Source organism: Asterias rubens, chromosome 19, assembly GCF_902459465.1.
Source record: "Asterias rubens chromosome 19, eAstRub1.3, whole genome shotgun sequence".
NCBI classification, from domain to species: Eukaryota; Metazoa; Echinodermata; class Asteroidea; order Forcipulatida; family Asteriidae; genus Asterias; species Asterias rubens.
Genome location: NC_047080.1, coordinates 9,163,146 through 9,190,804, shown reverse-complemented (window position 1 = coordinate 9,190,804; position 27,659 = coordinate 9,163,146). Strand labels below are relative to the sequence as shown.

The 27,659-nt window shown below is 39.1% G+C and overlaps 1 protein-coding gene across 3 annotated transcripts in view; it reads left to right on the top strand.

Moving 5' to 3' along the window:
- The window catches only part of LOC117303154 (TBC1 domain family member 2A-like), a 42,329-nt gene that overhangs the window by 5,425 nt on the left and 9,245 nt on the right, over window positions 1–27,659 (top strand). For all 3 annotated transcript variants that reach the window (XM_033787276.1, XM_033787275.1, XM_033787274.1), the window contains exons 4-21: window positions 10,222–10,294; window positions 12,094–12,177; window positions 12,622–12,832; window positions 13,758–13,890; window positions 16,827–16,973; window positions 17,119–17,253; window positions 17,939–18,103; window positions 18,797–18,929; window positions 19,603–19,670; window positions 20,240–20,360; window positions 20,934–21,005; window positions 22,193–22,297; window positions 23,036–23,173; window positions 23,295–23,419; window positions 24,280–24,490; window positions 25,383–25,562; window positions 26,201–26,420; window positions 27,397–27,488. In XM_033787276.1, coding sequence (XP_033643167.1) covers window positions 10,222–10,294; window positions 12,094–12,177; window positions 12,622–12,832; window positions 13,758–13,890; window positions 16,827–16,973; window positions 17,119–17,253; window positions 17,939–18,103; window positions 18,797–18,929; window positions 19,603–19,670; window positions 20,240–20,360; window positions 20,934–21,005; window positions 22,193–22,297; window positions 23,036–23,173; window positions 23,295–23,419; window positions 24,280–24,490; window positions 25,383–25,562; window positions 26,201–26,420; window positions 27,397–27,488 — 2,413 coding nt within the window. The remainder of the gene's footprint in view (window positions 1–10,221; window positions 10,295–12,093; window positions 12,178–12,621; window positions 12,833–13,757; window positions 13,891–16,826; window positions 16,974–17,118; window positions 17,254–17,938; window positions 18,104–18,796; window positions 18,930–19,602; window positions 19,671–20,239; window positions 20,361–20,933; window positions 21,006–22,192; window positions 22,298–23,035; window positions 23,174–23,294; window positions 23,420–24,279; window positions 24,491–25,382; window positions 25,563–26,200; window positions 26,421–27,396; window positions 27,489–27,659) is intronic.

Below are 27,659 nucleotides of genomic sequence, written 5' to 3'. Positions count from 1 at the left end.
TGAAGTATCAGGACTGGTACTGGCAGTGCAAAGCCAGGAGCTTGACCCTAAATCGCCCACTTAACCATTCATCCACCTTTGACTTTAAGTCATGGCACTGCATCGTTAGGGTCATGAGTCATGTCGGTAGTAGGTAAGCCTCCCAAATTCCGAAAAATCTACTCAGCAACATCAAGACAAGTTCACAAAAGAACATTAATCAGGCCTAGCCGATTTCATGAAACGTAAGGATTACTCCCATAGGGATAAGGTTTGAGGTAACACCATGTATTGACTATCTCTAAATGAGTTGGGGTGGTTCTGAAAGGAACCGTTGGTTTCAAATCGACGTTTGTATCAGTATGCTCTGATCGTCTTCTTGAGAAAGGTGGATTTATCCTATTTCGAGCTAGGACGAGTAACCCGTCCTAACTTAGGATGGATTCAATGTGTCCTATGTTTTCCGATACGGAACTTAACTCGTCCTACATGTAAGTCCTAAGATTATTCCTAAGTTAGGAACAGCTTGGTGAAATCGACGGCAGATACATGCCTGTATACTTCCTTTTTGAAAGGGCAAGGCATTTTCTCCTTAGTAAAGGGCACCCTATGAGGAAATTGTATATTCCTACTGCGGGCATTTCAAGGGCACCGAGGCCATGACCAGAGGGCAAGGAGCAATCGCCCTTCGTTGCCTCTGTGATGCATCACAGAAGCAACAACTGCTAAAATTGCCTCCATACCGTCTGATCATTGCCTTCAGGCCTGATACTTCACGGAGGCAATTGCCTCCGTTGCCCCTTGCCATTGCCTTGGTGCCCTTGAAATGCTCCAGTAGGAATTTACAATTTCCTCATAGGGTGCCCTTTGGCAAAGAGAAACGCGTTGGTGCCCTTGCCCTTTCAAAAACGAAGCATACAGGCCTGTGCCTTGTTACCAACGCTCTTTCAAATGCCATTAGTAGAAATTTACAAACTCCTCATACGGTGCCCTTTACCAAGGAGAAAATGCCGTGGTGCCCTCGCCCTTTCAAAAACAGAGCATACACATACGTACAAGCCCGCATAATCTACCCAGCAAGTAGATATATGGTGTTACCGCAAACCAAATTTCAATGAGTCATGTAATGAATTGAGTCAATGTATTTAGGGGAACGGCTGGATAGGTTTTCAGATTGCTTCATACAGTACTTGCGGTAAATGTTTTAGCAATTCATTTAGGCTTGGCAATGTGTCAATTAGCTCCGGTTGAAGGATCAAAACAAACCATTTCCTGATTGTTCAGGGTTTGGAGCAGAACAGAAACTGCCTCCATGTGGCGCACCCTAAGGTTGGGTTTCAAGCGACCGGTTGTTTACAATTGACTGTTCAAGTGGGGCTGTGACTTCCTTATTTATACCTTAAAGACACTGGACACTATTGGTAATTGTCAAAGACAAGTCTTCTCACTTGCTGTATCTCAACATATATGCATAAAATAACAAACCTGTGAAAATTTGAGCTCAATCAGTCATCGAAGTTGCGAGATAATAATGAAAGGAAAAAAACACCCTTGTCATACGAAGTTGTGTTCTTTCAGATGCTTGATTTCAAGACATCAAATCTGTGGTCTCGAAATCAAATTCGTGGAAAACTACTCCTTTCTCAAAAATTACGTCACTTCAGAGGGAGCCATTTCTCACAATGTTTTGTATTATATAACACCCAAGCAGATCCTTGCCATTTGATTGGAGGATTGTCCGTCACGTGATAGCAAATAAAAGTACCATTGCACGCTGAGTCACTCGCCGTGCTTTTTCGTTCCATCCGAAAAGTACCATTGCACGCTGGCACGCTGCCAGCGTGCAATGGTACTTTTCGGATGGAACGAAAAAGCTGAGTAAAAACATCACTGCGTGCGCGTGTCTTTGGTAACGCAGCAGGTGTTACTGCAAGAAAGCATAGTAAAATTACTAGCATTCGGCTTCTACAGTTGAAATTGTTTGTTTTGGAAGTTGTTTCTTTCAATCAAAATGACAAAGTTCTACTTGGATGTTATATAAAACAAATAATGAATGTTTTTCATTCGTGCAATGGTGCGAATATGTTCATTCGTTGAAAGCTGGAATGTTCCATTCAACTCGGCTCCGCCTCGTTGAATAGAACATTCCATCTTTCAACTCATGAACATATTCGCACCATTGCACTCATAAACATTCATTATGTGTATACTATCAACCTCTCCCCATTACTCGTCACCAAGTAAGGTGTTATTCTAATAATTATTTTGAGTAATTACCAATAGTATCCACTGCCTTTACATGTATGAGCAGTGTGAAGGCAGTCTAGCCAGTAAATGGCATCAAAATAGTTGTGTTTTTTAATGTTGTTGCAATGCTGTCATTTCTTACAAATATAATTAAGTCAAGGGGCAGTTTTTACAAGTTTTTGTATTTATTTATTTTTTCCAGTCAAGCATTTACATATACACAAGATTAAGAATAGCAGTTTCAAGGGATTACATGTACAGTAGCACAAAACAAATTGTAAATCAACGTCAGTAAGAGCACAGAAAATATACAATTTACAGTTTTTATAAGTCACTACTTTAAAATCACACTTCCTTCCTAAAGATCTCTCTGATAGTGGTACAGTAAGTTGTTTGGCATAAAAGTTCTTTTGCTACATTAAAGGGTGTAGACAACATCAGATGGAACACATTTTTATAGATTTGTACATTTAACCTTCATGATATAAAGGTGATCATAGCGGAAAATTTCCCTTAAGTTCTTTTTTTTGTTTTGTTTTGAGAAATTAGCAAAACAAGTGAGTTTGGTGTCGGGAGTCATAACCCTGATGTTTGTAGACAGTAAAATAATTATATATAAAGGTTTTTTCCCTATATTTTCATGAGACTTGAATGACAGGCTGAACTTAAACTTTCACAGTTAAAGGGACACGTTCTCTTGGATCGGGCGAGTTGGTCTATGAAAAGCGTTTGAAACGGTTGTTTATGAAGTGCTAGGCTGTATGGTTAGAAAGATGTTTTAAAAATGGAATATAACGATCCACACAAATATGCCTCGAAATTGCATGTTTTTTCTTATACGTCATGAACTAACACGCATGCCTTTTTGTGGAGTCAAATTTTTTGACTCCTTTAAATGACCGACTGTCTAAGTATGCAAAGTAAAAGGAAAACTACGCAATTTTGTGGATCATTATATTCTACTTTTAAAACATCTTTCTAACCATATCGATTTCATAACAAACGATTTCAAACACTTTTTATAGACCAACTCAACCGATCCAAGGCAACGTGTCCCTTTAAGTTTCACCTGTTGCGTCACAGTATAGTGCCTGGTCTTTATTCCCCCCGAAAATCCCCGAATGTTGTTGGCTGTATGGTGTATTTTTCATGCATAGATACTCAATAAGTATCAATACAAGGAAGGAAAGCAGAATGTCCTGTTGTTTTGGTCTGTCTCAAATTTCTGCACGGTAGTCCATAAAGCAACTCAATGTTAGACCATGCAACCTACATTGACATCATATGTTTACAAAAGAGCCACATGTAGCATGGACTTCCTGCAGGCCAGATATGTACACAGCTCACTAGAAGTAAACATCAAATCTTACATTTAAGATTACAGTTGTCACTGTGTGATTTCTATTGACTTTTGATATGAAAAAAGGCGGCACATCTCAGAACTTGTTCGGTTGTTATTTTAATGACTACGGTCATAGTCATACAATGTAAATTCCCTATACATGTAACATGACCAAGGTGAAGTACCTTGCCTACCAAGAAATGCCATGGAATGTACGGGTCACTATTTCAGTAAAGGTTACTGGTCTACAGTACATGTATTAAAACACCCCTTACAAATACTCTGCCTTTTCATTGGTTTAGAGCACGTCACATGTGACTAGATACGGCGGCCGTGTGCATCGTTTGCCGTGTCATAGTCTGACGACTATCACAAGGCGTGCAGTACCCAGACGTCTTTTTACCCACCTCGAACCCAATCAGTTGTGCATCTGTGTATCTGAAACGCGCTTACAAACGTTACGTGTACGAGGATGATAAATAGTCCGTTGGGGTGTTATAAAACAAATATTGACGGCTTTAACTCGTACTAAGTCAACTAGTAATGTAAAGTGTATTAGCTAACTTTAGCCAATAAAACAACAATTAAGAAGTCTTGAAACCAGTTTCCACCATACATGATGAGCCGGTTTAAATTAAGCATGGTTCGGCTTATTGCAGAGTTTTACGCTTATGGCAGACTGTTAAGCACATAGTTCTTTAGGCTGTAAACGCAGAATTCCACGGTAAGCAGTAGCCATAAAATTGGGCCATCAAATATTCTCTAGTTTGTTTTGTGTTAAAATTATCCTGAAGAGAGTGATAGAGCCAATTATAGCGAAATGAATTTAGCTGCATGGGGTCTGCCTCACACCTGTTCCAGAAATTTAACCCAACTGTTTTTTTTTCTCGTTTTTTTTCTTCGATTTGGATGGAAATTACCAATGATTTATGCCACGAAGCAATAAAGGAAATCAATCGGTATTTACGGAATCTGAATGATTTGTGTGTATTCCTGGATTTAGCGGATGACATGTATGACGTAATGTGTGTGCTCTCTCACTTAGTGGGGGATGTTACAGAAATAGATATCTATGCATGGGTTGCATAGCAGGAAACGACCTCATGTCAAGCAGCAAATGAAATGTCAGAACCCATGAGGTTAAAGGGTTTCAAGGGTACTTTTTCTTTGGACACAAAACACAAACATCCACAGATTTACATTAAGCTTATAGTACACGGTTTAAAGATAATTATGGTAGAAAGCTGAAATATTACTGGCTGTGGTGCTGTAGTTTTTGAAAAATTAGTATTTCATTAAAAAAAACAATTGTCCATGTGAGACCATGAGCGATAATTATTTTACATTGTACAACAGATTTACGTGACTCTCTTGAAAACATTTCTCTGTGATTTCACTTTTTTTCCTCGAAAACTTGATTGATGATGACCAATGATGCTGAAACATCTTTCAGGTTAATTATATTACATAGGATATTTACGGCGAGTCGGGGTTATTGTCATTGGCAAAAACTTGGATCTTCAAAAGGTATCAAAACCCTTTAACCGACAGTAGCTGATTTGAAAGAGTTACACACTGTACCAAGTTCTTGTGTACATGAGTCCGTTCCGTCCTAGACTTGATTTCAAGTCTTAGATCGCTGTTATTCTTCTGCATCTCAGCCACGAAAAACGCCCCCACAATTAGCTATCATGCGTCCTAACTCGCAATCTAAATGACGAAGGTTGATCACATGAGGGCGCTGTTTGTAGCACTCTACTGTATCAGGACAACTAAAAAGCCACAGTCAAAGACTTGGAACCAAGTCTAGTTCCGTCCCAACTTTGCAATCGTCCTGACTAGTCCCAACTTGAGTGTTACAGTTGAGGCATCCCAACTATGTATTCCCAATTCTGTTCTTGAACACTCGCGCTGGGACCAGTCCCAACTATAGTTGGGGCCGAACAAGTCCATATGTTGTGTTGGATCAAAGGTTGAGGTTGTAGCATATTGAAACATCAGTATCTTGATGTGCTTACTTTACTGTGGTTTTGTCGATAAACACAGCAGGTTAGTCTATTTCTACCTCCATGATCTGTTCATGCTTAAAGGAGCACGTTGCCTTGGATCGGTCGAGTTGGTCTTTGAAAAGCGTTTGTAACCATTTGTTATAAAATGCATATGGGTAAAAAGATGTTGTGAAGTAGAAAACAATGATCCACACACATTTGCTTCGAAATTGCGTGGTTTTCCTTTTACTTTGCGAACTAACACGGTCGGCCATTTATATGAGTAAAAAATTTGACTTCCATAAATGGCCGACTGTGTTTGTCGATGAGGTAAAAGGAAAATCACGCAGTTTCGAGTGATACTTGTGTGGATCATTGTATCCTACTTTTACAACATTTTTCTAACCATATGCATTTCATAACAAACGGTTTCAAACGCTTTATATAGACCAACTCGTCCGATCCAAGCTAGGCTACGTGTTCCTTTAAGTTGTAACTTCCAGATCTGGAACAGACACAATCCATGACAGTCACTTGACTCATAGTTTGTTTTTCACTTGTAAACAAAGGTAAGTGACGCGCTGTGTTCGTGGAAAAGCACGGCTGCTTCCCGCCTAGACTGGTCCCCTGTCTTTACCCTTGCGGAAAAGGTTAGGTATTTGGCTTTACATGTAAGCATGTTTACTTTGGGTTTAACTGCGAATCTCCAGTACCATAAAAGCCATGTGAAATGATGCAAGGTCAAGGGTGATTATGTACGTGGATCTCTGCCGTAATTCACGAGCCTCGAAGTTTGACGTCAGATGTTCGAGCTACTTCCCACCTTACAGCAGTAGCTCTTGGAAGCAGACCTGCTTTGAAGCAGTTGCTTCTTTATGAACATTGCTCGCTGCCTGCTTGGTTTGTTTACATTTTATGTGAGTTATGATTACCAATTGTTTTCTATTAATTACACAGAGGCCATCAAGGTCAAAGCCTCTGTTGCCCTGGTCTTGGCCTTGGTGACCTTTCAAAAGTTTGCTGTCACCTTTATGATTTTCAAATGAAACCGCTCTGTTCTAAAGAAACCTGTATCATTTGCCCTTACAAGAACAAAGTGTTCAATTCAGTTGAGATAAATTTATGCATTTTTTTAATGCTGCAATCTTACATGTTGCAAGTGGAGTTAATTTGTTTTGTGTATAATTTGTTGTTTTAACAAATTATAGATTTTATGACAATGGGAGACTTTGGAATGCTAAGTTGCAGCAGAATTTTACACAGTAATTTTGGTGTGTTTACACACAGTTCTGATGAGCATTTCAAACAACAATTGATGTACTACCTAATACTGTAAGTCTACTGCCACCTAGTGTCACCATAGAGAACGGACCACTCCTTTCTCTATAATGTCACCAAAACTAAAGTCTCCCATTCATTTGTTTAGAAATATTTGTTGATTTACTTTTTGCAGGGTGGGGGGGGGGGGGGTTATGCAAGAAAATCAGCAGGTTATGTGAAAAGAACAGTTTTAAGTTTGTAGAATAAAGATTGAACAAATTGTCCTAGGGAATGGGGCAGGAAGGAAGCTGTTTAATGTGTTAGGATTTGTAATGTGTTGCCTACGTGCATTTTCCCTCTGTACTGAGAACCGTTATAGGCTAGGACTGTGTACACTGTATAGACGATGTGACCTCTGTTTACATTCAAAGCGCCCTCTATTGAAAAAACACTGTCCAAGTCACGTGATTGTAACTTCCGCCGGGCAAGAAGATGCGTACTCCTGTTAAAATTGGGTGTACTTCAATGACAGATATTTGTGCTCTTCCATTTCATTTAGTAAATTTACGGGGATAAATTTGTATTTTTTTCACGAGTTGTTAATAAATAACTCTTAACCACAATGCCAGATAGCTGCTGCGCAAACATATCCAGGCATCATACAGATCTCCGTCAGTGCGTGGATTTTGGCGTTGACCTGGCAAGACTAAACTTCGTATGTAACAGTACTTGGATCCTTCTACCTTATGATAGAAACACTTCTGAACGTGACCAGACACGAAGTAGTTGTAAGCCTCTAGGGAACGAAATGCTTTCAGAGATTCATGTGTGAACTCACTTGGAGTGTGAATCAGATAATGGTAGATGTCTGCAAATTGTAGCGGTGGCCATTTGTCGGTGCTGTCAAACCATCCAAGCTGATCAACGCTGTACGGATCTGGTAATTGTTCTCCCGAATTTAGAACCAAACGGTTTCAGATACAGTTCCCGATTCTCGTCAGTCATAGGCAGAACTATGTTAGGTTTAGGTATCATTATGCCAAACTTAAACAGGAATAAATCACAAAATGGAATTCGGAATGACACTCACATGTACTGAACTAGCACTGTACATTGTAGTGTGAACTGGCAAAAAAGTACACACAAACAGATGTTTTGCCCGGCGGTATGCGCGCGCATCATATTATGGTTTGTGAGTGACGTCAGAGGTCACATCGTCTATACGTCTCATGTTTTCGAAACGTACAATGTAATCCTATTGTTAGTTTGTCTCATTGTTGTTGACAAATTCTGAACAGAATGGGAGACTTTTAGGAACACTTGGAGCAAGTTCGAGTGTGCACAATGGTTAACTAAAGGTTGACCATTTGCACTCGAACCCAGGCTGGTCGACCATTGGTTGACTACTGTGGTCGACCATTTGGAGCAAGCCTAGAGCCCATGGTTTCTTCACTGGTTTCTAACATGTGTACAGCGCAGAGGGAACCAGTGACGCTAGAGCGACATGCAGAAGGTTGACTAGACTTCTAAATGAGTCGATCGAATGAGTCGTGCGAGTGAGTGCATCACTGCGCAGGTACGTTGCTGGTCATTAGTCAACCATGGGTCGACTAAATGTGCACACTCGAACTTGCTCTAGGTGGCAGCAGACTTACCAGGTCAAATCATTGTTCTCAGGAATTGTTGCGCTTCCTCAGGATCTGTGTACAAAGCAATGGGAAAATTACCTGGTACATGTACATGTCTCTTCTGTTAAAGGAGCGATGCAGAATTGGTAAGAAACAAAAATCGTGAAGACCTCATTGAGACCTCATGAGGTCTCGAAATCAAGCATCCGAAAGCACACAACTTCGTGTGACAAGGGTGTTTTTTCTTTCATTATTATCTCGCAACTTCGAACACCAATTGAGCTCAAGTTTTCACAGGTTTGTTATTTTATGCAGATGTTGAGATACACCAAGTGAGAAGACTGGTCTTTGACAACAACATGTACCAATAATGTCCAGTGTCTCTAAGGTTAAATGTAAAAGTAGAAAATCAAAATGTTCATTTGGTGAAATTGTCTTGAAGTGCTAATTTGAAGTGCTAATTTGGGTAATTACGTAACTATAACCTGTTCTCACTTGAAACTTGGGGAAAATGATGATGTCGAAAATAACATCCAAAGTCTGTAAAAACACTGATTTGCCAGAATGTATGATTGTTATTTTAAGAAGTGTCTGTTCGAAGAAATAATGACGATATAAGTGTACATTTAAACAAAACTGTTTATGAATAATTATAACGTACATGTATGCACAATTTCCCATTACAACAAATGTATAACTTGTATGGTGTCGTAAGCAGGTTCATTTTGTGAGATACTTTGGAATGAAAGCAAAACTACATCAACGGCTTGTTTTGGTTTTGATGCTGGCAAAAGTAAACCTGTTTAGAGTATCTTTCACAGCTGCAACAAAGCAAAATTGTTAACAATTATTATGTATGCACAATTTCCCATTACAAACGTATGTGTCGTAAGCAGGGGCCAATTTCATAGAGCTGCTTTAAGCAAAAAATTTGCTTAAGCACGAAAACAGCTCGCTTATTTTACACATGTTACTGGCCAAAATGTTATGCCATATACATTATTGTGACTGGTAATTAGCATAACAATGTTCACTTCGCATAACAATTGAGTGGAGTCTTGGCCGGTAATCTGATTTTACTAAGCAAGGATTTCTTTGCTTAAGCAAAATTTTGTGCTTAAAGGAACACGTTGCCTTGGATCGGTCGAGTTGGTCTATGAAAAGCGTTTGTAACCGTTTGTTATAAAATTGATATGGTTAGAAAGATGTTGTAAAAGTAGAATACAATGATCTACACAAATATGCCTCAAAATTGCGTGGTTTTCGTTTTACCTCGTCAACTAACACGGTCGGCCATTTATGGGAGTCAAAAAGTTGACTCCCATAAATGGCCGACCGTGTTAATTCGCGACGTAAATGAAAACCGTGCAATTTTGAGTGATACTTGTGTGGATCATTATATTCTACTTTTAAAACATCTTTCCAACAATATACATTTCATAACAAACGGTTTCAAACGCTTTTTTTTAGACCAACTCGTCCGATCCAAGGCAACGTGTTCCTTTAAGCAGCTCTATGAAATTGGGCCCAGGTCCATTTTGAGATTGTCTCTTCATTCTTCATTATTTTGGATTGAAAGCAAAACTACATCAACGATTTGTTTGGTTTTGACGCTGGCAAAAGTCAACCTGTTCCCGAGTGTCATTCGCAGTTGTACTTCCTCTTTTGTGTCGAATCCAAAGGAAGGAAGGAAGGTTTTAGTTTACTAATCACATACTACATGAGCATGTGAACTGAGTTTTTATCTCAAGGGTTCTTGTGGTTCTGTTTTATTTAGGTGCGGTGGAAAGGAGCACATCTTAATAGCGGAGACCCATCGGGCCATGATGCAGTGGCTCCAGAATCTACAGGTAGGATAGGGGTCCAAATTAAATGTATTTTCAAAACAATTTTTGAGCGCTAAATTTGTAAGTGTCTAAGCGCTGTAAATCCACATTTTACAAAGCTATATATAATGACAAAGTTATAGAATATAATACAGTTGGCTCTTGTTATAAAGAGCATGTTACAGGCACTGCGGCCGATTTCACGAAACACTAGGATCAATCCTATCTCGAGTTCGGACGAGTAACCCGTCCTAACGTAGGATGGGTTCAATGCGTCCCACGTATTTGGATATGGAACTGAACCCGCCCTAAGTCCTAACATGATTCCTAAGTTAGGAACAGATTGGTGAAATCGACGGCTGGACACTGTTGGTAATTACTCAACATAATTGTTACCATAAAAACTTACTTGGTAACGAGCAATGGAGAGCCGTTAATAGTATAACACATTGTGAGAAACGGCTCCCTCTGAAGTAACGCAGTATTTGAGAAAGAAGTAATTTCTCACTAAAATATTTGAACTGATTTCGAGACCTCAGCTGAGGTCTCAAAATCAAGCATCTGAACGCAAACAACTTTTGCGACGATGGTGTTTTTTCTTCCATTATTATCTTTCAACTTCGACGGCCAATTGAGTTCAAATTTTCACAGGTTTGTCATTTTATGCATCGTTGAGATACACCAAGTGAGAAGACTGGTCTACGACAATTACCAAAGGTATCCCGAGTGCCCTTTAAAAAGAGGTTCTGCTAAAGTAATAAATAATTGTCATGGTAGTCAGCAGGGATAGTAAACCAGAACTTTGAGTAGCCCTGATGAAATTTTGGTAATCAGAAAAACGCATTCAACTTTAGTCACAGCACGAATTGGTCACCGAAAGTATTTTCGTTTTGCAATACCATCAGCACAGTTCATATGTATATTGTTCGTGATGTTGATTTCTGCATTATTTTCCCACTAGCCCGCTGGGCTATCAAACTGGAAAAATGAGTAGCCCGGTTGTAGTCCCGGGCTAGTTGGCTAGTGGCAATTTCGACCCTAGGTTGTCATGGTAACCAAGGTAACCGCTTTTTACTGACGTCCATTGTGACCAGTTTTGTTGTAGTAAGGAGTGTGCCTGTTTTTATTGAACAATGGTACCAGTCGTGCGCGCTGTAATTTTGTTGTTGTTGTTGCCGGTAATTAGCGATGGTATTGAAATGTTGTTGAACTGGGTCGCGGCTTGGAAGTACATTGGGTTGTAGCTGTATCTAAAAATATAATATGACTGTAATAATAATGTTTGTTTTTTTATATAGCGCTTTATACACCATCTCTCAAAGCCCTTCCAACATTATTGCCCTGATCACTTGGCCATTTCATTCCTGAAACCATCTCAGCTCCCTGGGGAGTATACAGCCTGTGCTGCCAAATATGTAGCACACTAAGCTAATCAATCACAAGAACCATGCATCTCTGACCTCACATGTACCCATTTACCCCTAGGTGGAGAGAAGCAATTATAGTTAAGTGTCTTTGCTCAGGGACACAAGTGTCACGACCAGGATTCGAACCCACACTCTGCTGAACAGAGTTGCTGAGTATATATGTAATAACTCTCGTTTTAACAAGGTCGCTGGGACTGGCCAAATTACCTCTTTACAACAATAATGTTGTTAAGTAGGAGACTGATCTTTGACAATAACCAAAGGTGTCCTGTGTCTTTGAAAAGTTGGTTTTTTCAGTTTGATCATAAACACTACAATACATTGTATTTCCAATGGGAGAAAACACTGTTAACTTTTACCTTTTATTGAATTTTGTCCCCCCCTTTAAAATGACAGGAAGTACGCGACTTCTTTTCCTGTGTGAAAAGTCACCGAAGCCAAGTAAAATTTTCAAAGACGTCCACCTACAAACCAACAACAGTAAGAATGTTTCTGCATTTGTGGGAGTCAAGTATTTAATGAATATTTCATCCAGGATGGATTTGAATTGATAGAATTGTCTGTGTCACACCCCATCTTGGTGAACAAAATGTGTCGCTCACAACTATTCACGACAACATAATTTACTTACAAAACACAATCAGACACCAGTGACACAATTCTTCAATCTTTTCAGAGTGAACTTTACTATATTCTGCCTGTGGCAAAAATGATGCAATGCATCTTGGGAATTAAAACTTAGTCGTGACTAGGGTCGAAGTCCGACTATATGAGCCGCTACTAATTGAGTGGTCAATTTCAATAGTCACCCAGGCCTACAGGTCATAGTGCTAGTCACTGCTAAAGACTCTTGATGTCAATTACGATGTTAATTACGATGTTATCTTTACGCTTTAGCCAATTGTTTTGCTTGACTATTCACAGCAGTCGTCACCGACCAAAGGCCTCGCCAGCAGTCCTCTACCGTCCCTGAGGCGCCATCATTCAGAGAAGTTTCGCGCTCGGAGTAAAAACGTCTCCGAGCTCCCAGCCTCATTCTCAGCGTCATTAGACAACACTGACGGCTATGCAAGCATCCGGAAGAGTCTCTCTGAGACACTCTCGCTGCCTAATTCCAAGACAAACTTTGTCGCTGGTAGGTTTCCCTTGAGTTGCTTAAATTTTTCGTCCAGTCAGTGGACACTATTGGTAATTACTCAAAATAATTGTTAGCTTAAAAACTAACTTGGTAACAACAAATGGAGAGCTGATGCTAGTATGAATCGTTGTGAGAAACGGATTCCTCTGAAGTAACGTAGTGTTCTGAGAAAGAAATAATTTTCCCAGAATTTTATTTCAAGACCTTAAAGCCATTATACACTTTAGGAACAGAAAAAAAAAACATTTCAAAGATTTACAAATAACTTACAGGGTTTACAGAAGGTAATGGTGAAAGACTTCTCTTGAAATATTATTCCATGAAATGCTTTACTTTTTGAGAAAACATTAAAACAATTACCAATTCTCGATAGCGAGAATTACGGATTTATTTTAAACACATGTGATGACACGTGGAAACGTGCAGAAACAAGGGTGGGTTTTCCCGTATTTTCTCCCGACTCCGAAGACCGATTGAGCCTAAATTTTCACAGGTTTGTTATTTTATATATAAGTTGTGATACAGCAAGTGTGGGCCTTTGGACAATACTGTTTACCGAAAGTGTCCAATGACTTTAAGAATAAGATTTGGAGGCCCCGAAATCAAGCAACTGAAAGCACACAACTTCGTGTGACAAGGATGTTTTCTCTTTCATTATTATCTTGCAACTTAGACGACCAATTGAGTTTAAGGTTTCACGTGGACATGTTTGTTATTTTTTGCATAATATGTTGAGATACGCCGAGTGAGAAGACTGGTCTTTGACAACTACCAATAGTGTCCAGCGTCTTTAAGCAGATCTATACAATTTGACACCCAGAGCTTTCATCTGGTGGGCTTAATTGCTCGGCCACGACACACCACAAGTTCGGGCAAATTAACTTGGAACACCAACCTAAAATGACTTTGATTTCACCCACAGATTCAACTGAGACATCACCAACGTCGTTGCGTAGTTGTAACAGCATCGCGTCTCAAAGTTCAACAGAGGAAATTGCTCCCTCTGCCAGGTGGAGTAACGGTGCAACGGGTGGCATTACAGATGCAAGCGACCAGTAAGTCAAAATTGCTTAGCGGGCCCCGTTTCATATAGCTGTTAAGCAGAACTTGCTGCTGAGCAAATTTCTTGGCTAAGCAAGACTAGAAATAAGGGTGCCATTACAGATGCAAGCGACCAGCATGTGAAACTTGCTTACAGGGCCCTGTTTCATAAAGCTGCTAAGCAGAAAATTTCAGCTGAGCAAGTTTCTCAACTAAGCAAGATTAGAAATAACCGAGGTACCAGTTGCAGCAATGGTAACTGTATGGGTATTCTGGCAGGTAACCTATTTTTGTTAAGCAAATGTTTTTGGTGCTAAGCAAGTTTGTTATGCTTACAGGCTTGATGAAATTGGGCCCGGCCTTTTTTTTTGCTGCCCACTACCTTTGTCCTATATGTGTTTATAGTTTTTTTTTTTTTTTTTAATGGAAGCGTACGGCGGGCATTAATCCCCCTTCCCAGTGTATGTTTTCTACAAAATTGTTAATAGCTTGCGAATCCCCCCCCCCCCACAATTCTAGAAATGTCTCAGGGTTTTTTCCCCCAGGAAAAGTTGGTTTTATCTTGGAATAGTTTTAGATGTTGAACATCAAGGATGTAATTGGTTTATAGTTTCAGTTGTCAAACCATTCTGAAATAACACTGCCTTAATACTTTTGGTACTCGGTGTCCTTGTTATGTTTTTAGAAATCTAGAAGGAGGGAATAATATTAAAGGAACACGTTGCCTTGGATCGGACGAGTTGGTCTATAAAAAGCATTTGTAACCATTTGTTATAAAATGCATATGGTTAGAAAGATGTTTTAAAAGTAGAATACAATGATCCACACAAATGTGCCTCGAAATTGCACGGTCGGCCATTTATTGGAGTAAAAAATTTGACTCCCATAAATGGCCGACCGTGTTAGTCGACGATGTAAAAGGAAAACCGTACAATTTCGAGGCATGTTTGTGTGGATCATTGTATTCCACTTTAACAACATCTTTCTACTCAGATGCATTTTATAACAACCGGTTACAAACCCTTTTCAAATACCAACTCGATCGATCCAAGGCAACGTGTTCCTTTAAACGCACTATGACCTCTATTGGTAATCAAAAACTTCAGAGTAAAAAGCAATGGGGAGCTGTTGATAGTATAAAACATTGTGAGAAATGGCTCCCTTTGAAGTAATTTCTCTCTCAAATAATAAATTATTTTTTAGGCCCGAAGCCTTTTATTTGGCATCTGAAAGCACACAAATTTGTGCAACACGGGTGTTTTTTTTTTTTTTCATTATTCTTTTTCAACTTCGATGACCAAATTTGCAATTTGCACAGGTTTGTTATTTTGTGCATATGTTGGGATATACTGTGAATACTGGTCTTTGACAATTACCAAATGTGTCAAGGGTCTTTAATAGTGACCAGGCAAGTCACTGTACCAGACATTATTCAAATTTAACTCCAGATTACTTGTTGCACACCGTTTGCAAATGTTTCCTTTAAAATAGACTAACCTTGCCTTGAGGGATGTTGGCAAAATATTGAAATGTCACACTTTCTGTTGGCATCAAATTTCCTTTCATGTTGCAACTAGACAAATTAGTATTTTACTTCCTCAAAAGTAGTGTGTGAAAGTGAATATTGATGTATATGACATTCTAATGCAAGTCTTGGAAAGTACATGTAGCTCACAGTGCCAGTGAAACAACTGGTAATTTATATAAAAAATAACAGAAAGAAACTGATGATTTAAGACACACAACCACAAAAAAAAACAATAACACGCAGTGCATCGGGATATTAAGCATGTTATTTGGTTTTACCATTACACCAATGTGTGTCAGCACTGTATACTCAATACTTTTTAAAGACACTGGACACTATTGGTCGTTGAAGTTGCGAGATAATATTGAAAGAAAAAACATCCTTGTCACACAAAGTTGTGTGCTTTCAGATGCTTGATTTTGAGACCTCGGATTTAGAATTTGAGGTCTCAAAGTCAAATTCATTGAAAAATACTTCTTTCTCGAAATCTATTTCACTTCAGAGGGAGCCGTTTCTCACAATGTTTTATACTATCAACCTCTCCCCATTACTCATAATCAAGAAAGTTTTTATGATAATAATTATTTTGAGTGTTTACCAATAGTGTCCACTGCCTTGAAGCACTGTATACTTAGTACTTTCCCCGAGTTTTGTGAAAATAATTCCACAGGAAAATCACGTAGTTTTCGCGTAAGAGGCAATTTTCCACGAATTTGATTTCGAGACCTCAGATTTAGAATTTGAGGTCTCGAAATCAAGCATCTGAAAGCACACAACTTAGCGTGACCATGGTGCAACAAGGGTGTTTTTTCTTTCATTAATATCTCGCAACTTTGACGACCCATTGAGTTCAAATTTTCACAGGTTTGTTATTTTATGCATATGTTGAGATACACCAACTGTGAAGACTATTCTTTGACAATTACCAATAGTGTCCAGTGTCTTTAATAACATTGGTGTAACGGTAAACAGAAATGTATTCTTAAATCCCTGTTGCCATACTAACATCTATTAGATTCAATAGATGTTTTTTCAAAGAGCACGGGAAAAGTACTGAGTATACAATCATCATCGTCATTCGACAAAGACTTGCGTCTTTGGCCGCCTCAAATTGTAACGGGGGCGCACTCCTGGAGTCGCCACCATCACCTGTTCTCTTTCAATCGCTGCTCTTCTCAGGTCACCTACACCTCTACCACTCCACTTTGTGATAATGTCTATCCAGCGCAGCTTAGGGCGACCTCTGTCGTGAATTATACCTAAAGGCAGACCATCTCATACTGTGCCGGGTTGGCCTCTCTTTCTCATCACATGAGCGCACCATTTCGCCTTCCGCTCTAACCAACGTCCACCAATCAGCTAGTGCTTTACACTTATCAATAACAAACCCAAATATGATTTTGTTTTATTCAAATGTTTCAGGTCGGAGGTCGGTGTTGAGCATGGGAACGGACTTGACGCCAAGGGTGAAGTCTTCACAGCTGATGAAGACGATGAGGTCGAACAATGGAAACTACTCAGCAAAGAGGAGCTCATACAGGAACTTCAGAAGAGGAGACTACACATAAAGTAAGACGTTAATAATTATAATTATGGCTTCTCATACTCTAATCCACTCTAAACACTCCACACCCTGTAATCATTTTAGTATAAACAGCTTGCAGCCACTACTGTCTCCAATATTATGGTGCTTTCCCCTTCCTAAACTTTCCAGAGAAAAAGAGAAGAATTACAAGAGTCTTGAGAATCGAGAGCAGACGTACAAGCAGATGTTGAAGAAGCGAGATCAGGTCATCATGCATCTTGATGACAAACTCGGCATCATGGAACAGGCTAATCACATGAGACGGTAGGACAACACTCATTGGTCCATTATCCGGGGCTGTATTTGAATACTGAATTCTGATTGGTGGAAACCATGCTAAATTTGTTCAGGCTGATTAGAATTTTGTCGACTTTAAGGAAAAATAGTGACGCTGTTGTCATCGTTTGGTAATGAGCCTTAAACTGATCCTTAAATTATCCTTAAATGTTCAAAAGAATATTATGATTTCTATCCGAAAGATTGTGTATTGAAAAGATGGTATATAGTAGTAAAGCATCCAGCGAATACAACATGTCTAAAATGCCCTTTACAAATGAATTTATTTGCTTTTTGACAAAATAATAATCCCACATCTTTAGAATCCCCGGAAGTAAACTGGTTACAATGCCTTTGAGGTTACACTTGTCTGTAAGCTGGGTCAAAATTCATAGAGCTGCAAATAAGCACAACAAATAAGCTAAGCACAACAAAATTATGCTCATACATGTATACCAGAGTAAGGTTACCAGCCAAAACACCATGCCACATGTACCATTTGTGACTGGTATCCTGCTCAGTTCTGCTTAGCAGACAATTGGTAAGCAATATTTTTTGCTTAAGTACAAGGTCACTCTTTTGTCTAACGGTTAACATTTCTGACTAGTATCCTGCTAAGCTGCTCTATGAAATTGGGTCCTTGGCTAGCCATGCTTTTTTGTTTTCCTATCAGAGATTTATTGTCGCCAGAAGACATGGACGCCGCCCAGCAGAAGATTAATGATCTTCAAGGAACATGTAAGATCTACCAGGAGCAGAATGGGTTTTTGAATACGGAGGTACGACGGCAAGCCAGCCTGAGACGGAGAGAGAAAAGCAGGATTGGAATTCAGCACAAGTAAGTCCTAGTTATTAAAGACTCTGGACACCTTTGGTAATTGTCAAAGACCAGTCTTCTAACTTGGTGTATCTCAACATACGTGTATGCATAAAATAACAAACCTGTGAAAATTTGAACTCAATTGGTTGTTGCTAGAGAATAATGAAAGAAAAAATACCTTGTCACACGAAGTTGTGTGCATGCAGATGCTTGATTTCGAGACCTCAAAATCTAATTCTGAGGTCTTGAAATCAAATTCGCGGAAAATTACTTCCTTCTCAAAATCTACGTTACTTTTGAGGGAGCCGTTTCTCACAATGTTTTATACTATCAACCTCTCTCCATTTCTCGGTACCAAGTAAGATTTTATGCTAATAATTATTTTAAGTAACTAAATGTACATTTACCAATTGTGTCCACTACCTTTAAAGCTGTTGGTCCCATGTGTTGTGTAGTGCATGAAAAAGAGAAGGGGTTTGCCCTGGTTTTCCTAGTTTGATTGGCTGCATATTGCGCCACAGCATCTTGTAAACCACTACTTCACATACACGTACACAGACCATGTAGGAAAATACTGTATTTTGATGTGCCTTGAGCGACACAGAATGACGGACATACAAGTGCTATATCAGAAGCTCATACTATTATTATTATTATTATGCTGGTATGTTGATTCCTATTGTAATAGAAAGTGAAATCTTCTTTGCTTAGATTGATGGAGGACTTGGAGAACAATCTACTTCAGAGTCGTCAGGATTACTTCCAGTTACTGACTCAGCTAGTCGAGGTGACATCTCTGGATCTCAAGGATAACATCTCACTTGAAATAAGCTGGGAAGATGCGGTAAGAAATAAAACAGAACTGAGAAGTTTCCCGAATTCCGGAAAAATCTACTCAGCGGTAGTAGAGTATAAAAAAAGACAATTCTCAAAAGAACATACCTGGCAAGTAGATACACACATGGTGCTACCACAAACCAAATGTATAGACGATGTGACCTGTGACATCACAGCCACAGAGCCTGGACGTTCTACAGGCATGATCTGTACACAGCCTTATGGAAGAAAAGATAAAATCTTATATTTTATGGAGATTGCGCTGTCTAATTCCTTTCAACTTTTGATACGATGTCTTTTGTTATAAAACTTGTCCAGCTTTTACTTTCATATTTCTTGGATTTATGTGGAAACTATGACACAAAATGTCAACTTTCCCATAGGACCAGTGCAGTGTCTTGCCTGCCAGACTAGCCCAAGAATGCACAAGTTCACACTCATTGTAAACAAAGTTCAATGGTCTATATTGATACCTCACCATGCAATGCCTCAAATCCCATTTTGTCAGTAACTTTGTTCAGGGCGCCCAATTAGAAGAATAGTAAAATGTACTGATTTGAGTTTCTGTTTTTTTTTTTTTTACCCGCCAATGTAAGCAATTATCTTTGTTCAGGGGCGCCCATTAAATATAACAATTAAAAATGCTGATTTGAGTTTTTTATGTTTTTGTTTTCTTCCAGCAATACAAGCGATTTCTAGTTTTATATAACAGTGCAAAGAAACAGGACCCATTACTTCCTGATCCAAGGTAAGTGCATTCGAGATCATAAACCTGCCACTTGTTTGAAACAATTATTGTCAAACTGAAAATTGCCAAACTAATTAGGCATAACTGATGTTTGAAGCTTTGCATTGTGTGGAGAATAAAAGTAACTAGTAATAAAAAATATGAATAGTAGGTTTGCGGGTACAACCATGTGAAAAATCTCTATTGAGGGAGTGTTGGCTCTGAAAAGAGCCGGTTTTGGTCTTGATTTTTCGAACAGTATACTCTGCTCGTCTTCAGGAGAATAATGGACTACTGGTGGTGGTGGAGCTTATGTATGGCTTGGGGGATGCATATTTGGGCGGGAAGGCTCCGAGCTGTTTCGCACCATTGCACTCATAAACATTCATTATGTGTATACTAATGTTGTTCCCTCATCAGGGTTATCATGACAGAGGGACACACTGATATCTATAGATTCCAGCATCCAATCAACAACCAGCCCTTGGGGTGTGAAAAGCACGATATAAATACTGATTATTATTATTAAGAAATGACCTGATTTCATCATCAACTTATTTGAAAGTTTACTAATGTTGTTCCCTCATCAGGGTTATCATGACAGAGGGACACACTGATATCTATGGGTTCCAGCATCCAATCAACAATCAGCCGTTACTATTCCATCATCTGTGCCAGATACTGCTGGATCACCTCATGGCAGCATCAAGGGTAAAATATACATTGTACAGACAGGAAACTAGAAATACTCCAAAACTATCGACTGTTCCAACGCTGCCTATTTTGTACACGAAGGCATGGCAAAGTCGTCGTCTTTTTAGCTTTTTATGCGAGTTAAAGAGTGAAAATTCAATCTTAAAGACACTGGACACTATTGGTAATTGTCAAAGACCAGTCTTCTCACTTGGTGTATCTCAACATATATGCATAAAATAACAAACTTGTGAAAATTTGAGCTCAATTGGTCGACGAAGTGGTGAGATAATAATGAAAGAAAAAACACCCTTGTCACACGAAGTTGGTGCGTTTAGATGATTGATTTCGAGACCTCAAATTCTAAATCTGAGATCTCAAAATCATTTTTTTTTTAAACTACTTCTTTCTCGAAAACTATGTCACTTGAGAGGGAGCCGTTTCTCACAATGTTTTATACTATCAACCTCTCCCCATTCCTCGTCACCAAGTAAGGTTTCAGCTAATAGTGAATTTGAGTAATTACCAATAGTGTCCACTGCCTTTAAGTGATACCAAGTCTACTTCTTTTATTTGATTTATTGTTTACAGAAATCAACTGAGCATAGGAAACAATGGGATGACCACGTGAACTCCAATGAAGACGTCTTCTTGTGTAAACAGGTAGGAGCATCTTTCTTAGTCTGATCTCCTGTTTGTTTTGCTCTCAGAAAATTGAGCAAAACGGTTTTTAAATAGCATGAAAACTATATGAAAGCAGAGTGTACTGTTCGAAACGTCGAGACCACTCCTTCAAAAGAGATTTTACCCATGGTTGTACCCGCAAGTTTACTATTGTTATTTATATTTATAGCTACTCCTATATGATAGCCTATCACGATCCTTAGAGCACAAACTAGTTTATGGCTTACTCTTCTCGTTTCTGGTTCTGAATTGCCAGTTAGGTAGATTTATTACTCAAAAGACAGGGGTTACACAGGCATCGATTACCTTATCAATCAATTTAAATAAGCAATAAGCATAGGGCACATGTTGCTTCTGATCATAACACTATACGTATGAACATGTAGGCTGGCCCCTGTACTACTTTGTCTTACTTTTTTTCTGAGAGCCAAATATGATGCCTGTTAAACATTATTAATCTTAGTTTTTACCCATACACCGATGTGTGTTAGCACTGTATACTCAGTACTTTCCCGAGTCCTGTGAAAAAATATCACAGGCATGTTACTCGGGTGGGATTCGAACCCACGACCCTTGCAATTCTAGAGCAGTGTCTTACCAACCCGAGTAACATGCCTGTGATATTTTTTCACAGGACTCGGGAAAGTACTGAGTATACAGTGCTAACACACATCGGTGTATGGGTAAAAACTAAGATTAATATTCTTTATCCTGTTAAACATTGGTTATTCTGAATGAACGATTAAAGGGTCTGGGTACTTTTTGTACGACACAAAACACATTGTCCATAAAACTTATATAAATTTTACACAGTTTAAAGATAAGGACGGTAGAAAGCTTCCCTTAAATTATTACTTGCTGAGTTGCTGACGAAAATTATTTTAGCGTGTACAACGTATTTACACAACTCTCTTGAAAACATTGCTCTGTGATTTTCACTTTTTTTTTCTTTTAAAAAAACGACTAATAAAGCTGAAACTTCTACAGGTTAATTATATACAAACATGTACATCTTCAGTCACAGTGAGTAGGGATTCATGTCATGGCCAAAAACTTGATCTACAAAGGTATCAAAACCATTTAAACAATCCAAAAGTGCACTTAGAATAACATTCCGAATTCATGATGCATTTCTGACTTTGACATAAATATTTTGATTTGATCAGGATGAGCTAAGAGATCTAGTGTACAACGGGATACCAACAGACAAGAGAAGTGACGTTTGGAAGACACTTGTAATGCAACGGGTCAAATCAATCAAGGAAGAAAAGGTGAGATACTCTTTAATAGATGAAAATTTGCATCGGGGATAACGAATATTCATTTGCGTTTTACCCAAACATCGAGATGTGTTAGCACGACCCACGACCCTTGCAATTCTAGAGCAGTGTCTTACCAACTAGACTACCGAGATTGCCTGGTAGCTAGAGGCAGTTCGAATCCTATGTTTTAGCAGCGGGTACCGCAACGATTTAATAGATGCTCTGTTTTCATCTCTGTGTCTATCATCAAAGTTTGTGATGCACTTATTGTTCAATACATAGAGTCCCATGAACCCTTGTGGCGTGTTGTGGTGGAGCGGTCTAGCTCACCGGACCCTAGCTCTTGTGTTGTTAGCAGCTGAGTGTGCGTTCGATACCTGGTAAATGAGCAAGGCGCTTAACTATAATGGCTTTGTAAAAAGTTGGGACGGTAGTGCACTCTGATCTACCAGCCAGACTCCTAGTGGATGATACCCATGCCCACATCCTTGATGACTGTGAAGGGGGTAAGCCCATTTCAACCCAAGTACATGTAGGTGGCAATGCAAACCTCACTAGTTGGTTCTTAAAGTCTATTTTGTTTTTATCCGTGTTCTACCAGATTTTGGCTAGCAGAGTTACTGATCACAGGGATTAAATTGTTTCTGTATGGCCCTTTGCCCTTCTGGTAGTTTTGCTATTTTTTGTGCAAGTTTAACAGCTGGATAAAAAAATAAATTAATGAAAATGATGTTTTAATGATGACAGAGTGAGGACTACTTCCAATGGTTATGCAATCGCACTGGTACCTCGGCGTCGGTGGACAAATACAGACGACAAATTGAGTTGGATCTCCTGCGGACTATGCCTCATAATATCCACTTCAACAGCAAGGACACGGAAGGAGTAAGTCCATTTTGTAGCAATGCTTTAAAAAACAGACCAGGTTCGACCCAGGGAAGCTAATTGAACGCACCCTTAATGAGCACACTTTGGTAACAAACCTTTCTTATGGCTATGTTTGTAGGTTAAGCAGTTAAGGCAGATTCTGGAAGCCTTCTGCGTTCATAACCCAACGGTCGGCTATTGCCAAGGAATGAACTTCATTGCAGGAACCTGTCTACTCTTCATGGATGTTGAAACTGCTTTCTGGTAAGTGAAATTCATATGTTATCTTCAACCATAATTGTTTTTCTTTTTGTTGTTATGAATTTGAAATTTGAAGAAGTGGTTGCTCGAAAAAGGACCAATTGATACTCAATTTTTCTGCTAGTACTCCTAGCTGATGTCATGATTATTTAACTATTTTTGTTGGAGAGCAAGGTAATCAACCACGTAGGAATAACAGATTGGCAAAGACAAACACCAAATAGAAATACTTGGTGCAGTTTTACTGTTTGGGAGATCTCTTGTACTCTTTAAAATATTCCTACTTTTTTTCAAGGACCAAATATCATGCCTGTTTAAAGGGAAGGTACACGTTTGGTAATTACTCAAAACAAATATTAACTTAAAAACTGACTTGGTAATGAGCATTGGAGAGCTGTTGATAGTATAAAACATTGTAAGAAACAGCTCCCTCTGAAGTAACATAGATTTTGAGAAAGAGGGAATTTCTCACTAAAATAATAAAAGACTTCTAGCTAGAAGTCTTTTATTCCTATCTGAACCTGTCATCAATTTCTCACAACTTTGATGACCAATTGAGCTCAAATTTCCACAGGCTTCTTTTTTATGCTTATGTTGGGATACACCAAGTGAGGAGACTGGTCTTTGACAATTACCAAACGTGTACCTTCCCTTTAAGGACTGACACAAATGGCCCCAGTGACCAGGGATTAATAGTGTCCACAAGCGCCATTAGTGTCAAAGTTTGTTTGAAAGACTATGCTACTGTCGAAACGTCGGGCTACCAACCATTTCTTGCATTTATACCATAGGTCCTTTTGGTTGGTAAGCAGTTTGCAACAGCTAATACTATTGTTCTGTTTTGTCCTGATTGTTTTTGGTAGGTGTATGGTTGCAGTCGTAGAATCCTACTTCCCAGCCAACTACTTTGACAGTAGTCTCATTGGCGCTCAAGCAGATCAGAATATCCTGAAGGACATCTTGGAGTTACGACTGCCCGACTTACATAGTCACCTGAACGATGTAGGAATTGAGATGTGCTCCTTCACTCTCAACTGGTTCCTTGCTATCTACTTTGAAGTAGTTCCTTTTACCGTGAGTAAAGTTCGGTTGCGAGTAGTGGTGGCTCTGAGAAGAACCGGTTGTTCTGCTCGACGTTTCGGTGAGTGTGCTCTGACCGTCTTCTGGAGACCGAAACGTCGGGCAAAACAAGCCAGCTCTTCTCATAGCAACCACTGCTCCCAAAAGTGATTTTTACAAGATGTCACTGCAAACCTATTTACTTAGTATTTTTACACCGTGCATATCCTTAATTATTAACTTAAAGCCATTGGACCCTTTCGGTAAACAGTATTGTCCAAGGCCCACACTTCGTGTATCACAACTTCTGTATCAAATAACAAACCTGTGAAAATTTAGGCTCAATCGGTCATCGGAGTCGGGAGAAAATAACGGGAAAACCCACCCTCGTATCCGCGCGTTTCGCCGTGTCATGACATGTGTTTAAAATAAATCCGTAATTCTCGACAACGAGAATTGATATTGTTTTACTGTTTTCTCAAAAAGTAAAGCATTTCATGGAATAATATTTCAAGAGAAGTCTTTCACCACTACCTTCTGTAAACCCTGTAAGTTATTTGTAAATCTGTGAATTTTTATTTTTGTTTCTGTACCGAAAGGGTCCAATGGCTTCAAGGACACTATTGGTAATTGTCAAAGACTAGTCTTCTCACTTGGTGTATCTCAACATATACATAAAATAACAAACCTGTGAAAATTTGAGCTCAATTAGTCAACGAAGATGCAGGAGAATAATTATTTATGCCTCTTTGTTCAATAGACCATCTTTATAATTATGTGTATGTTCATTTCACAATAATAATATGGAATTAAACGTGATTTGAACGAACGAACGAATGGATGAATGAATGAATGGATGAGTAGTACACAAATAGGCTCAACTAATCTGGTTATCTCGTTCTTACAGATGCTTTTACGTATCTGGGACTGTTTCCTGTTTGACGGGCTGCGAGTTCTCTTCCAGTTTGCGATAGCGTTGCTGGAGTATCACGAGGCGTCCTTACTCAAGAAGAAAGACATCTTGGCCATTCTCAAAGACACAAAGTCAATGGCTAAGCTGACCCAAGATGTGGAGGCCATCGTCAGTGTAAGTCTTACAGACCCCTTGAACTATCGTCAGACACAGCTACCAGTGTTGTAACCAAGTCATTTTGTTCTCAAGTCAAGTCAATCTCCGTTTTTCCCAACGTCAAGTCAATTTGCAAGTCAATGAAATTTTTACTTAAGTTCATGCCATCGACTTGAATCAATAACATTGGCAGCCAATCCTGTCTTGACACAGTCTTCCAGCTTAGGAGTAAAATTGCATGTAAAGATCTGGGCCAAATGTCATAGAGCTGCTTTAAAGCAAAAATGAGCGGGATACCAGTCACAAGTGGTACATGTTGGATGGTATTTTTGCTGGTGCCCTTTTTCTAGTAAGCAGAATTTGTTTGTGCTAATAATAGGGAAATCTGACTTCCCTGTGATATAAGAAAGGTGCATTCAGGAATAATACACTCGAGTTATATGGAGTAGTGACTCAAACGACCATTCTTAAACGATCGCTGTTTAAAACCTTGCCGGTTTGTGGCAGTGGGATAAAGGCTCTCGCCTTCGGCTCAGGCCTATATCTCACGGCCATGACCCTGTCATTTTAAACTGACATTTATGAACGCCTACTCTTTTATCCCGTTAATTAATAAATCCACTCACTCTCAATGGACCTGTTTTTTTTCTATCCAGATTGTAAAAGAGAGCAATGACAACTTCCCGTCGGCGGCGTGGATCCAGGAGAGACAACACCACTACATGGGCATCTTAAGAGTCGTCTTTGAGCAACAGGAGAAATCCCGAGAGGAGTTTGAGAGACAAGAAGGCCTCGCTCCACACCCCGCGTTATCGTTCGACGACAAAGGATGCATGAGCGATTTGAAGATGGACTGTGCCATCGAGTGCTTCCAAGGTAAGGAGCAGAGTCGCCAACTTTTCCTGAATCAATCTTCAGATATTTCCCAGATATTGAAAGAGGCTTTCCATGTTGATAATAATAATAAAAAACATTAAACGTGTATTAATTTTTAAAAATTTTTATATTAATTTTTTTTATTTTTTTTTTTTTTATTTTTAAACGTGGTTTCTTATATAGTGCTCATATCCGTCACTCACTCAAGCTAAGAAGACATCAAAGTTCAGTTTTTTTTCCTGTAATGTATTATAGAGCTGGAAGCATGAGACAAGGTGCTGTGGCGCAATATGCTGCCAATCAGACCAGGAACGCCAGGGCGAACCCCTTCTTGTTTTTGTGCTTAAGCAGCACTATGAAGTTGGGCCCAAGGGCCAATTTTATAGAGCTGCTTAAGCAAAAAATTCGCTTAAGCACGAAAATAGCTTGCTTGTTTTACACATACTACTGGCAAAAATGTCATGCCACATACATTGCTTGTGACTGGTATTTAGCTGTTGTTTACTTAGCATAACAATTGAGTGGAGTCTTAGCTGGTAATCTGATTTTACTAAGCAAATTTTTTTTTTGCTTAAGCGCAATTTTGTGCTTAAGCAGCTCTATGAAATTGGGCCCAGTTCACACAGTATTGGTTTGTCATAATGCCTGTTTTGTTATTGTTTTTATTTTATTTTAGGGGGGGGGGAGCATTCTCAGGGAGCATTAATTTCATTGAGTCACAATTGGAAAGCAGGGCGATAAGTATTTGTTTGTGTCACATAATTCATTTTGCATTCGCTTTCGCATGAAGTTTGAACCAAGCTATTTTTTTAATGAAATCAGTTTGAAACAAAATCTGTAAAGGGACTCGCAACATGTATTTTTTTTTAGTTTGTTTGAAGATTTTTTAATCATAAACTTTCACATGGTTGTATTGCGCACATCTCTACTGCTCAATTGTTTACCTATAAAAACAACCCTGTTGTTGTCTTTGTAGGCAACTTGTTGATTTGCCGAGGAGAGTTAAGACAGGGCTGGATCGGCCGTGTCGACGTCGGGAAATGTATCAAGCAAAACTCTGGAGTTAGGGTAAGACTCGTATGGAATCCAAAAATGAAATAATTGAAATATTTGACAGTGTCCTGAAAATATTCAGAGAGCAATTTCAGAAACCAGGGCCCAGTGGTTTAAGACCCAGACATTTCTTCCCCCCAGAAAAAAAAAATATATATAATCAATAGTGGCAAATCATATTTTCAC